The sequence below is a fragment of the Hippopotamus amphibius genome, chromosome 12 (assembly GCF_030028045.1).
Source record: "Hippopotamus amphibius kiboko isolate mHipAmp2 chromosome 12, mHipAmp2.hap2, whole genome shotgun sequence".
In the NCBI taxonomy this organism is placed as follows: domain Eukaryota; kingdom Metazoa; phylum Chordata; class Mammalia; order Artiodactyla; family Hippopotamidae; genus Hippopotamus; species Hippopotamus amphibius.
Genome location: NC_080197.1, coordinates 79682727 through 79695618, shown reverse-complemented (window position 1 = coordinate 79695618; position 12892 = coordinate 79682727). Strand labels below are relative to the sequence as shown.

At 39.4% G+C, this 12892-nt stretch overlaps 1 protein-coding gene across 9 annotated transcripts in view; it reads right to left on the bottom strand.

Moving 5' to 3' along the window:
* The window catches only part of WNK1 (WNK lysine deficient protein kinase 1), a 144421-nt gene that overhangs the window by 13830 nt on the left and 117699 nt on the right, over positions 1-12892 (bottom strand). For 3 of the 9 annotated variants that reach the window (XM_057701773.1, XM_057701777.1, XM_057701775.1), the window contains exons 12-23: positions 11907-12185; positions 11131-11228; positions 10860-11022; positions 10353-10469; positions 9854-10027; positions 9497-9554; positions 9240-9362; positions 7327-8756; positions 6123-6206; positions 4832-4915; positions 3158-3218; positions 260-333 (exon numbers count right to left, since the gene is read on the bottom strand). In XM_057701773.1, coding sequence (XP_057557756.1) covers positions 260-333; positions 3158-3218; positions 4832-4915; positions 6123-6206; positions 7327-8756; positions 9240-9362; positions 9497-9554; positions 9854-10027; positions 10353-10469; positions 10860-11022; positions 11131-11228; positions 11907-12185 — 2745 coding nt within the window. The remainder of the gene's footprint in view (positions 1-259; positions 334-3157; positions 3219-4831; positions 4916-6122; positions 6207-7326; positions 8757-9239; positions 9363-9496; positions 9555-9853; positions 10028-10352; positions 10470-10859; positions 11023-11130; positions 11229-11906; positions 12186-12892) is intronic. The other 6 variants (XM_057701781.1, XM_057701774.1, XM_057701779.1 and 3 more) reach the window with 4 other exon arrangements.

Sequence of the window (12892 nt, the reverse complement as noted above, 5' to 3'; positions counted from 1 at the left end):
AGGATGGGCAGACAGTATGACTATAGCTACCATTTCTCTACTGTTCTAAATATTATTTTCTTTAACTAGCATGTATTATTTTTAAGAGGGGAAAATGATAAAGAGTTATAAAGAGCTCTACATAAAAGAAATATATAATTGCCATTGATGGCAATTAGGTCCCAAAAGGTAGATAATAATTTTATTATACACACACTCTCTCCAAATCGGGAATCACTTTTTTATTATATACACAATGCCCCAGAAGTGACTGTCTTACCTGAAATCTCCCCATCTTAAAAACACCAGTTCCTGAAGTGGGTGCTAGGGTAGAACCTTCTGTGACTTGAGAGACTGAAACAAGCACATGGAGGAGGAAAAGAACTTAAATCAGCATCTCTTTTTAGTTGGCTTCTTTTCCCTTTAGTCAGAAATACAGCAGAATGAAACTACGCATAAGAAGCAGAAAGTTGTCAGAGGCAAGGAAAATTTCCTTACCTCCCTCTCCCCTCACTCTGCCCAACGAGGGGAAACAGTTACTGTTTGCTTTCCCACTAGATAACTTTAGTGTGAATGATTATATTGTTGTGAATGAAACCCTCTACCTTCCCTTGTACACTCCTACAGAGGACATGGTACTGTCTGTAGGAATCAAAGTCACACAGCAGCAAAGCAGCTTCAGGGATTAACTCAAACATGAAGAGATACTATAAAAACTAAGGCCAGCAGGCAATGACACTACAATTTCATCCTATAACCCAAAGATACCAGTGAATGAAGAGAACAATGAGATTCCTACCTAGGAAACTAAAGACCCATTTTTAGATGAAAACCTACAAACCGGTTTAGGTAACACTTTAGCAAAATCCTGGAACAGGACAGTATAAGTAGCAGAATCATTGGTCAGTAGTTTTGAGCAACTTTAATTACACCAAGGTCCTCCTCTTTAGAGACGATCACTTGTTTGAGTTTCTTTCTAGAGATAATTAATATACACCAGCATTTTCTTTATTTTATACAACTAGTAGAATATTGACTTTGATATTTTCATTTAATGATGTAACTTAAGAGATCTTCCCATATCAGTGTCTCATTTTTAATGGCTGCATAGTGTTGTAGTGTATGTATACATTATATACATATGAAATGTATATTAATTTAAATGTACCATTTTATTCAGGCTTCTACTGATGGACATTTAAGTTATTCCAAACTTCTTCCTACTATAAAAGTGCTCTAATATGCATATTCTTATAGATCTGTGGAATAAATACCTAAGAATGGAAGTACTGGGGTGGCCAAAAAATCTCTTCGTGTTTTTCATAACATCTTCCAGAAAAACCTGAATGAACTTTTTGGCCAACCCAATACTGAATCACTGTCATTTAAAACTCTGACAGACATACTTTGATCTCCAAAAAAGCTGTACCAAGTCACCAGTGGCTATTAAATAAAATTCTGAATTTACCAAGGACAGGTGAGAAGTATGATCACTTGTAGTTTTATCCTGCATTTCTGTTTCATGAAGGAAGGTAAATATCTTCATGCCTAAGTTTCTTTTTCTGTATCTTTTTATATTAGCAAAACTAGTCCTTTTTGTGATATGAATATACAACAGACACATTTCCCAGTTTTTCATTTATCTTTGGACCTAACAGTACTTTTTTTCCCCATAGAGAAATGAAAAATCCATTAATGCTTGTAGTTGGATATTATACATAATAATATCTTCCTCTACATCAGGGAGCAGCAAACTATGATTTATGGACCAAACTGAGCCCAGTGCTTGTTTTTATAAGTAAATGTTATTGGAACACAGTCAAACTCATTCATTTATTTATTATCCACTGCTCTTTTTGGGCTGTAATAGGTTGGATATTTGAGTAGTTTTGACAGAGAATGCATGGCCAGAAAAACCTAAAATATTTCTTTTCTGGCCTTTTACAGAACAAGTTTGTCCAGCTTGTTTGTTTTTCTTACAGATGACATCATTTTCCATCTTTGTTCCAATCTGAATTTATTTTGCCCTAGGCTAGTAACCTATCTTTACTTTTTTCCAGATGGCTGTCCAGTTGTCCCAAACCATTTACTGAAATACCCCAACTTTCCTCACAGATTTGAAAGGCCACCTTTTTCATATTCTACATTCCATTTTAGTTTGTCCTTTTCTAGACTTTCTACTCTGTTTCACTGATTTTCAAGTCACTTTTAAAATGACAGCCAATTCAGATTGTGACTGTCTTGAAAAGAATTTACTTTAGAAAGGTTTTAAATGAAATTTAGCACTTAAGGGAGACAAAAAGAAGTAAGAGCACTCGGGTAATCTTATTAATAGTTATACAGGGAATTACATTTATGTCAGGTGGTGTTGAGGAGAATGGACATTATAAAAAGGGAAAATTATTATTAAGCATGTGCTATGTAAGATTATATTAAGCATACCTCACATTCAATTATTTTCACTTTTGATTATAAATGATTCTGAAGGAAAAGGCAACAAAAAATAAGTGTTAAATTTCCCAGGTTGTGTGGGACTGATGGTGAAAAGAGATTTACAACAAAACTTTATAGGACTAGTAGTTGATATGAACTTATGACTAAGCACATGGTAATGAAAGTCCTAATAAAACATTTAAGCTGCTGATATGAATAATTTTTACAAAATTAAGTTGGAAATGTGCCTTTTTAAAAGAGATTATATTTATGGACATTCCAATTCTAAAGACTCCAAAAATAGATAAAAATAATGTTTAAATTGATGATTTGTAATCTTATTTCTACCATCCATGCTGTTCAACCTTATCTATATTTCTATACATCTCAAAAGCCAAGAGATGGCCAATAAATTAACTTTTATAAATACGCTTGAATTTCCTTACATCTCTTAGCAAGGACCTGGCCTAGCTAGTAACAAAGGATCTTATGCTAAGAAACTATCACTACCCCCTGCATGTTACCCCTCAAAAAAAAGTAAAAATTTTATTTCACAAATGATAGTACATGCTCTAGATATTAGTATCAATGCTCCTCAATCACGAAATGTATAAAAATGTTGTTTAACATAAGTCTTAAGTACATCTACGAATTCTCAAGAATGTGTCTTTGAAACAGTAACCTCTACAATCAATTACAGGAAGGTCTGGAAGTAGGAATACAGAGGAAGAAGGATGCTTCTCACCATCCTTCTGAAGCTGGGCTCCTGCTTCCATAACTGCTGTTGGAGCCACCACAGACACGGGCTGCAAAACACACAGAGATACCACAATGTCTTTAGCTTCAGTGACAATACGAGTGACTTTTTCCTGATGCCTTTCCTCTGGTCTTTATAAAGGGTAGAAAGAAATAGAGCATATGTGAAGAAGCACTTATGTCTGAGGGAAGTTTTTCATTTCTTATAACCTAAAAATAAGTCTGATGTAAAGAAAGGCAGATGTTTTAGAGATTTTTAAAAGAAACTTTGAGTCTTAACCTTTCCAAATTGCTTTATTAATTTTTCTCATGGAATGCTTAAAAGTATAATTTGGATATTCATAGAAAAGCAGTTTTAATCAGAACATGATTGTGTCAGAAGCCTAAAAGGAAGAAGTTAAGACTTCAAACTTAAAGTATAGCCTCCTCCAAAAAATAAAAACAAAATCCATACAACTGATCTGTAGTATAATTGTAACCACAGATAAGACAAGAAAAGTATCCTTCAAATCAAATTTTCTCCATAGTTACACTACTGCATCAGTGTTACTCTTTCATTAATCATCTCATTTCTGTTGACCGGAACAAGCAAAGACTCTGATTGAGTGTTAAAGGTATTAATAATGGTCTAGGTTACAGTTTATATTCCAGGAATATATGAGGGTGAGTCAAAGATTATCCACACTCTGGCTATAGTATTTTAATTAACTTTTAGAAAAGAAAAATATATCATTTTTCGACAGTCTCCTTGCTTTTCAATACTTTGTCCATCTGTCAACAAGTTTTCATATTCCCTCATTAAAAAAAGTTTTAGGCTGAGCTGCAAGCCATGAATGCACCTCTGTCTTCACTTCTTCATCAGAAGTGAATTTTTGTCCTCGTAGGGCTGCTTTCAGGGGACCAAACAGGTGAAAGTCCGATGGAGCAAGATCAGGACTATAGGGAGGATGCTTTAACACCTCAAAACGAAGTTTTTGCAGAGTGTCGACAGTGTGGGCAGAAGTATGTGGACATGTATTGTCATGCAAGATCACAATGCCCTTGGACAGCAGTCCTCTGCATTTAATCTGGTTTAGGCTTCAGCACAAACTTTTCAAACCTAAGTCTGTCGTGGATTATTTCATAGGCAGAGCCATGGCTGATTTGCAAATGATTTGCCACATAATCCACTGTCACTCGTCCACTGGACAGAATCATTTCACATGTACACTCAATGTTGTCCACAGCCGGGGACGTGGACAGGCGTCCAGCTCCTTCTTGATGGCTAACACTTGTGTGACCTTTCTTGAACTTCTCTATCCATTCACACACACTTCTTCGCAACAAGACATTTTCTCCATACTGTGCACAAAGTGCTCGATAAATAACGGCACCAGGTACACCTTCAGACCACAAAAAATGAATCACTGCACACTGCTCTTCTTTCGTGCAAATCACAAGTGGGGCATCCATTTTTGCTCGTATCACAGTTACAAATGAACTGCTTTAACACGTTCACACCTGCAGAGCAGTGACTGGGGAGACAATAGCCTTGAACAGAAAATGCTGATAAGACAGTATGGCCAACAGAAATTTTAATATAACCAGATGTGGATAATTTTTGACTCACCTTTGTAATACATTAGGGTTATGGGGAGATATTATTAAGGTTGTCAGAACTCACACCAACTGCAGACGTCTGCACAACTGTCTCTGGACTGAGTGTTCTTCTCAGTTGAGCATCCAGATCTCCCAGAGGCTGCTGGGGCTGAAGGATACAACACAGTGAGCACAGTTGTGGGCCCAGCCAGAGGCGACTTACGCAGGACACACTGCCTCTTGCTTCAGGTCCACACCACATAACATGTCTGCTCACTCAGTACTAAACTCAATATCCTAAGTTCAACTTAGCTGTACTGCTTGAATGATTTACCAAGCTCTCAAAATTTTATTGTCAACTTCTCAAGCCATAGAAAAACTCAGTTACATTTATGTTTTTACAGTTTTGAAGTCTTCTTTCTTACTTAGAATCTGATGGAGTTCTCTATTGGAGTTACTACTTTATTATGGCAAGTTCCTTAAATTATGTTTTACTACACATCTGGGATTAAAGAAATAGGGATAAATTCAGACTTCAAGTAAGCCATTTACCACGTTTTTCTTATATCTTATTCTAAAATAAATTCCTAATTTAGTTTCAATGTTTACTAGCTTGTCCCATGTCAGAAGATTTCTCATAGTTACAATGGGATCATACCAAGTACTTTATTTATGGGAATTTGACTAATGTGTGGGGTGGGGGCACAGGGTGGGAAAGGGAAATAATTTTTAAGTATTGAAGGCAATTCTGACCCCAAGTGAGCAGAACTGAGTGTGAGATGGGACTCTCACGTTCAGGTCACTGGTCTCGGTTCTTTTCTGAGCAATCTCATGTTAGCTTAGCTGTGTGGTTTTGTATTTTAAGATATACTACCTGTTTTTCATGAACATGACCCGTACACCCAATTACTTCATTAGGAGGTCACTGAAAGAAATGTCAAACATTCAAGAAAAAACAGCTTGTACTGAACTCATAGAAAAAGGGTGTTATCAGTTATCAGGGTGGTACCCTTTCCTCAGGAACTTTCACAGTTAATTTTGATTACATATAATTTTTTACTTCCACAATGGTCTAATCTGTCACTATTCTACAAAAGTATGAATGACAGAGGAATTGTATTTTTTCTGGGAAAATGTCATGTTTGCTATTTTCTTTATTTCATAAGATGTGAAAAAATATCAATATCAAATGATTTCTAGATGATTCGCTCCTTACTTTAAGTAGGGCCTGTACCAGCTACGGTGTTTTAAAAGAAAGCTGTTACTAAGTCAAAACCAAATAGGAGCCAGAAGGCAAGATCATGCAATGAAGAATTTAAATAAGCTTTGTGAAAGAAAGGAGAGGCACAAAAGAGATCTGCCAAGTCTTGGGGCACCTGAGTTAGTGAAGGTCCTGGAAAAGGTGGCAGCTGCTCGCTGGGTGGAGTACCAGCTGGAAGTTCAGTACCCACTGGCAGCACCTACAGACATGAAGGGAAATTCAAGTCCATGAGACACTAAGAGTAAAGACTATATACTGGAGAGCAAACCAACTAACTCAAACGCAGAAGAATAAAATGTATCTAGTTAAGGCAAGCCTGTCACCTGGCTTACACTCTGCTATCTATCTTAAATAAAGGACAGTATAACCACAGTACTATTACAGGGGTTACTATGACATACCAATAAAGTGAACACAAAAATTCAGTAAGAGGTTATTCCCTAGGGAAAGTAGAGAGCACAAAGGCTGTTTAGACACAAGAGGCACAGTCCAGATACTCCTGAGCCTCTTATTTGGTACAGCACTATCAGGCTTTTCTGAGAAAACAGTTCAGAAATAACTGTGGGGCAGGTCTGATAACAAAAAGGCATCAGAAATCTAACACAATCAAGTAATTTGTATTTTGTCTCAGTGAAGCCTCTGTATTGCCCTGCTGAAAAGAGAATCTCACGTTGATGGCAATGCAGAAAGATGGGTGAAAGCATACACAGTAGAAGCACAGCCTTGTTACTTGGAGATGAGAGACTGAAGATGGCAGAATGAGAGGAAGCCCCCATAGCAGAATCAGAAAACACAGTCTAGTTATTTTATCCCTAGCATTAGACTCATTTCTCCTCCTCCGTATCGAATTCATCACCAACTTCCAACTTATTATAAACTTCAAATTGTACGTCTAAGGAATCTGAGCAAAGCAGAAAATCTGCCTCATTCTCACGGAAACAAAGACTGTGAGCTGCTGTTACGACACACAATCACCAGTGGAAACAAGCTCCCTTCTGGGATATGGTTTTCTTCAGTCTGCACCAATTCAGAAATAATGCCTGTATTTTTACCTATTACACACGCTTAGAAAATCTTACAATATAATTAACCCCAAATCCTGCCATATTTCAAAAGAAAAAAAAACCTCATATTCAATGTACATACATCCTAAAATCACCTTCAATTTATTTAATAAACACCAAGTACCTACTACAAGCCAGGCATTTTTATAACTATACTGCAAGGCTGAATTGAAAAAAAAGTGTACTTTTGGGAAGAGAGGCAGGGGGGAGAAGAGTGATCGTATTTTTCAAACTATTTCAAAACAAAAATCTTACTGGAGGCTTAGTTAAAGCTGGCTTTGGTGGAGCAGTTCCAGGTTTCACTCCTGGTACAGTGCTGACTGGGGTGGAAACTTGCCCAGGAGTAACCACTGGTATAGCTGACAAACCAGATGTTCCCAGGGGCAAACTGGTTGGTGGTAAGCAAGTACTTGTAGTGGAAGTCATGAGTTTGCTTGGTGCGACAGCAGTGGTTGGGAGGCCTGGTGTGACTGTGGTCTCCACGACCAGTGACGTCTCCAGCGAGACAGAGGCATGCTGAGCTCCAGATGAGCTGTGTTCACTAAAGAGAGACCGCAGCTTTTCCTCTAAAGTCTTTATGTCATCAATTCCAGGAGCTTTGGGTTGTGCATCAGCATCTACTTCAGCACAGTGAGTATGGGGCTGGTTGGGAAGCAAAGCTGGTTGCGGCTGACTATGAATTAGTGTCTGCTGTACAGCGGGCACACTGGCAGCAGTTTGTACCAAGGGTGGGATACTAGGTACTTGGGGTAATAAAGGTGTGGAAGTAGGTCCTGCTTGGGAAAGGGCAGAAATAGAAGCTACAGCTGATGGGATGACCAAAGGATGAGCTGCACCAGGCTGAGAAACAGCACTGGACACCCCTGGTCCAGGGGAGGGAGAGCAAGATGACGCAGGGAGGGACAAAGCCAATCCAGTTGTGCTGCTATGAGAGGTCTTATCCAGTGCATGTGCACTAACCACCACGGTCTCAGCTTGAGTAGGAGCAGAGGTGCTGCTGCTGAGTGGAAGGGACGGCTGTGCAGCTATGCTCGGGACTGGAGCAGTGGCGGATATGGACGTTAACGTGGCCACCCCAGCCATGATGCCCGCCGCCTGCTGGGACGATACAGGTGGAGGCTTAGCTCCTGGGGCGGCAGCACTGCTCACTGCAGAGGCTGCTGTCACTGAGGCTGGTACCGAGGGGAAAGTGCCTGTACTAGAAACAACGGTCCCGGGTGTGGGAGCCTGAACTGCCTGGGATGTTACCGATATGGAGACGACTGCAGGCACTGCGATGCCTGAAACCACACTGGAAAGTATCGAGGATTCAGATGCAGGTGGTACAGGGAGACCACTTGAAGGTATTACACCTGTGCAGGTGGCAACTGCAGCAATCCCCTTTTCAGTGGGCATTGTAACCTCAGACTGAATGACTGATGTGGAAATGTCACTAAGAGGGCAGCTAGTGAAAGGGACAGATACTGAGGGCGTGGCTCCTGCTGTGGCTGTGGCTCCAGCAGTGCTACTCATGGAAGGAGGTGCTACTGGAAATGCTGGTCCCGTCTGACTAAAGTTGGGAGGTGCTGTGCTTGGCCCTTCTGTCATTTGGGCACGTCTAAGTTCAGAAAAGGCCTGCTGTAGACTAAGGGATGAAGCAGAGTGAGACAAGTTCATTCCAGAGCCAGCAGACGTAGAAGCAGCAACTGCAAAGGAAAATCAAAACTCAGAATCAGTCTGTTTTTAAAAGGTGGGTTCAAATGACTGTCCTAACAATCTATTTCTGGGATTCCCAACAATGCCACATACCAACAAGGTATAAAATCTCTCCCAAGGAGACGATAGGCTCTAAAACAGCAAAGTGATATAGTAGTTGCAGCAAAATAAGTTATCTTGTATGAATATCTACTTCTGAAAAAAACATGGAGTAACCTCAAACCATACACAGTAGCACTAAATGGAGATACAAACACACAGTACTGAATCTTCACAGTATCGACTGCATGGGTTGTACCTAGTATGGCCACCCTTTCATGGTCTTTTGCTTAAATTCTCTCTATTTATCACCTATTTCCCCTTCTCTGTTGGTTAGTCTTAATTTTCTACTCTTCTTTATTGTCTATGACCAGGCTTCCAGTATAAGACAGATGTAGGATTTATATATGTATGTGGCAGAAGTAATTCCTTACCTGTATCTGATATTTCACTGAAAAGTTTTGATTCTCGTAATCGACTTTCTGGCACAGGACTTACTATAAACCGTCTTCCAGCAGAGTGAACGACTTGAGTTAAAGAACTGGCAGGAAGGCCTGCTTAAAAAGAAACAAACCACTTAAGTGCATTATTACTATATACATCCTCACTAACACAAAGCTTCAAGATTCCATGATTAGCACACTTCTTAGGTCAAAGGTAAGAGCAAACAATGGAAAGAAAAGAAATTCACCTATTTGCTGTGGCATAGAAGATGCAGGAATTGGTTGTTTGAACTCTCCTTCCAATTTCTACGACAAACAAAAGTGATTAAATTCATTCTCTAACTCACCCTTAATGATCAGGCAAAGCAAATCGCCACATGCAAGGAGAACATAAACGTGTGTTGTTTTTTTTTTCAGTTAAAAAAATATATTAGTTTATTGAAAATAATCCCCAATACCTATTCATTCACTCATTCTATGAAAGAGAACATAAATGTTGATAATCTCAGTTACAGGTGTAATGTGGTACCACTGGACATTCTGCAAGGCAAATTTAGCAAATATTTAACATAAACAAAGTTTCACTATGGGAATGGTGAACCTACTTGAGAGCCTGAAAAGCCATAGTCATCCTTTCCCTGGAGACTCTCCAATCCCTGGTCACCTTCTGGCTCCACACTGACATCCTCACTGAGCATTTCATCGGCTTTTTCAATAATATCCCGCACTTGTTCCACAAATGCCTCTCTCTCCATTGCCAGAATAAAGTCATTGTTCACCTGTAAAAGGAATGTGATGTTAGCCTAATTAGTACAATGTTTTTCAAGTTTTAAGTCATCCAATCAGCACTTTCATGACTTCTGACCTATCTGCATATCACCTGTATTATTATTTAATATGTAAGTTAGTTTTTCAATACCTAGTCAGACATGCCCTAGACAAAAACATCTCTAAATCACAGGTTTGGTGTGCTCGTTATAGTCACAGTGAAATAAATATTTAACTGTCAAAAGAGTTTACAGAATACTGCATATTTGCCTAGGGCAGTGGATATGAAGATCAAGTACAAAGGAAAAATTTGGAACTCTCCACAAACAGACATACCATAATTGTTGCTATCTCCTCAGGGTTGTCACCATCTAAATCAAATTTGAATGTTACCATTTTCCGATTGTGAGTCTCTAACTGACATTCTACTACTCGGTCTCCTTTATTTGAAACCTAAAAAGAAAAAAGAAGAGGCACTTCATACCTCAGAAAACCACTCTCAGCTCTGTTACAGAATGTGACAAAGTAACGGAGGTTAGCACTTGAACTTAAGCCTAACGTTACCACTATTCCTTGAGACACTGGTACTTTGCTGCAAACTAGTAGCAAGAAAACCTTAAGAAAATATTGGCCTTTCAGCTACTTACACATCTTCCACTGAAGGGTCTGGAAGGACTGTAAGATCTTTGTTTTACAAATAAAAACTCTCTTTTTTTTTTTTTTGGAATTTAACAATATCATTCGGGCGATAAAAGATCCTAAACTGTCATCAGTACACACCCAAGTCTTAGAAATATTTAAATGATATTAACCATATTAAATCTGTAAGTCAGCAATACTTACATTCAAAATTCTCAATTTTGGGCGTGAAGTCTTTTCGTGACGAGAGCGACTTCTTACAGATTTTCGATAATGCCGTTTTGTAGTTCTCCCTTCATGCCTTCCACTGGATGATGGGACATTCTCATTGCCATCACTCATACCTGAAGCAACATCTGAATGTGCACTTTGAAAAGAAAAGTTTGGTTTACGATGAGATTTAAAGGTAAGTTATTTTAAAGCTTCCTACTACCTTATCTACCAGTCAAGAAAGGAGAACTGTACTGTCACATACCTGTCTATAGAAGAGACCAATGTGGCAGGATGGGCAGGCTGTGGCTGAGCCACTGGAACTGGCTCTGGAGGAGCCACCTGAGAGACGCCCTGAGTGCTCTGTGAACAAAAGGGATAATTCACACCTTGGCAGTAATACAGTTTATTTATTATTGACCATTCGCAACAAGCTACTCTTCTTTTCCTTATCCCTCCCCTAAGTCCTAGAAGCACTACATTTACTTACTATTTAGCATCTACAGACAGTCGTCTTAAATTGCAGAGGAAATTTTTAAAGCTAGTCTCTGGTACAGACTGCACAGTGTGTCATCAGCCAAAATAGATGCTAGGTAGTGAGAGACTACAACCTGCCATGCAGCCAGCATCTCACCAGAATGTGCAACAGGGCAGGCAGAGCAAAGTGCAAAGATGGCTCAGAGCTTTCTCCAAGTGGGGCAAAAATGATCACTGGGAGCATAGCAGGGTAAGGTATTCTGGTGACTGCCAACGGCAGGAATTTGTGAAAGGATAAGAACAAGGGCTAAAGGGCTAGCTAGAGAAGTGAAGTGCTAATAGGGTTAATCTTCTCCAAGGCACACTCACTTCCCAACAGAACAGCCAGTGGCAACAAGGCCCCCACACTGGCATTTCATTCTGCTGTAAGAAAAAGTCATTCAGAAGTTAGTTTGAAATAGTTTCCAAATGAATGCTAGACCAGGGGAACCTATGTTTCTCCTTAGTCATTTTTATCCCATTATACGTATGTTTCAGATATAAACATGCAGAAATTCCATTTACCTCCAGAGCTGCTTGCTGGGAGGATGTAGTGGGGGCTTGTGCTAAACTCACTGCTGGCTGGGACACTTGAACCTGTCCTCCTATACTGCCCACAGGAACCAAAAGGTTTGATTCCACATAAGGCTGCACCACTGCAGGAAAGTAACCTGGTGCAGCCAACGCCTCTGTTGGCATGGGAGGGGACAGGACTGTAGAAGGGACGCACACAGAAGCCACGCTGGAAGAGGGAGCAATATTTGAGTCTCCTGGGTACTGTGGTGGCAGTCGAGGTGGGAAGCCCTGTGACAGAAATGAGGAAGGGGAATTAGTGCAGGTTGGGTCATCAAATGAGCAAAACAGCAAGACATGCAAGAAAAAAAAAAGGGGGGGTGGGGGTGGGGGGGTGAGTACATAGCAAAAAAAAGTAGCCTGATCTCTTTCTAATAATTTCAAAGATTCTTGAAATGAAATGGCTGACTGATTTCAGTTTAGAGGACAGGATGGTATACAACTGCACTTTTAAAGTTTTATTTTTTTCCTCTCTTGGAGATTATTTAAATAAGAGGAATAGACATAACTTCTTCTAGCAAAATACCTACTTTCTAGCCAGTCAAACAGGAGAATGCAAAATCTCTTCAAGGTTATCAGTCATTCCAGCTATAATGACTTGCTAATATTCTAAATCTAAACCCTGAAGCTTTTTATTGATACCATGTTGACTACCCATATTTACTCTTTCCATAAAAAAAAGCAGCCTGATGTAGTCTCTTATTAGCCACATCTAGCTTTCAATCAGCTTACACTGAATATTGAGAGAACTTTTTCTCCCAAGAGGTGTCTTGGGAAAAATGGAAATGAGTCATCAGACGTCATCACCCTGTTCTTTCTCAGAATTTTACTATTTTAGCGTCTCTGGTTGAGATCAGCAATTTTTGTTACTGCTAGTTATTTTCATATTCCATTATTAGGTTTTTAAGTCCTTGATGTTCTATCATTCAAACCAAACC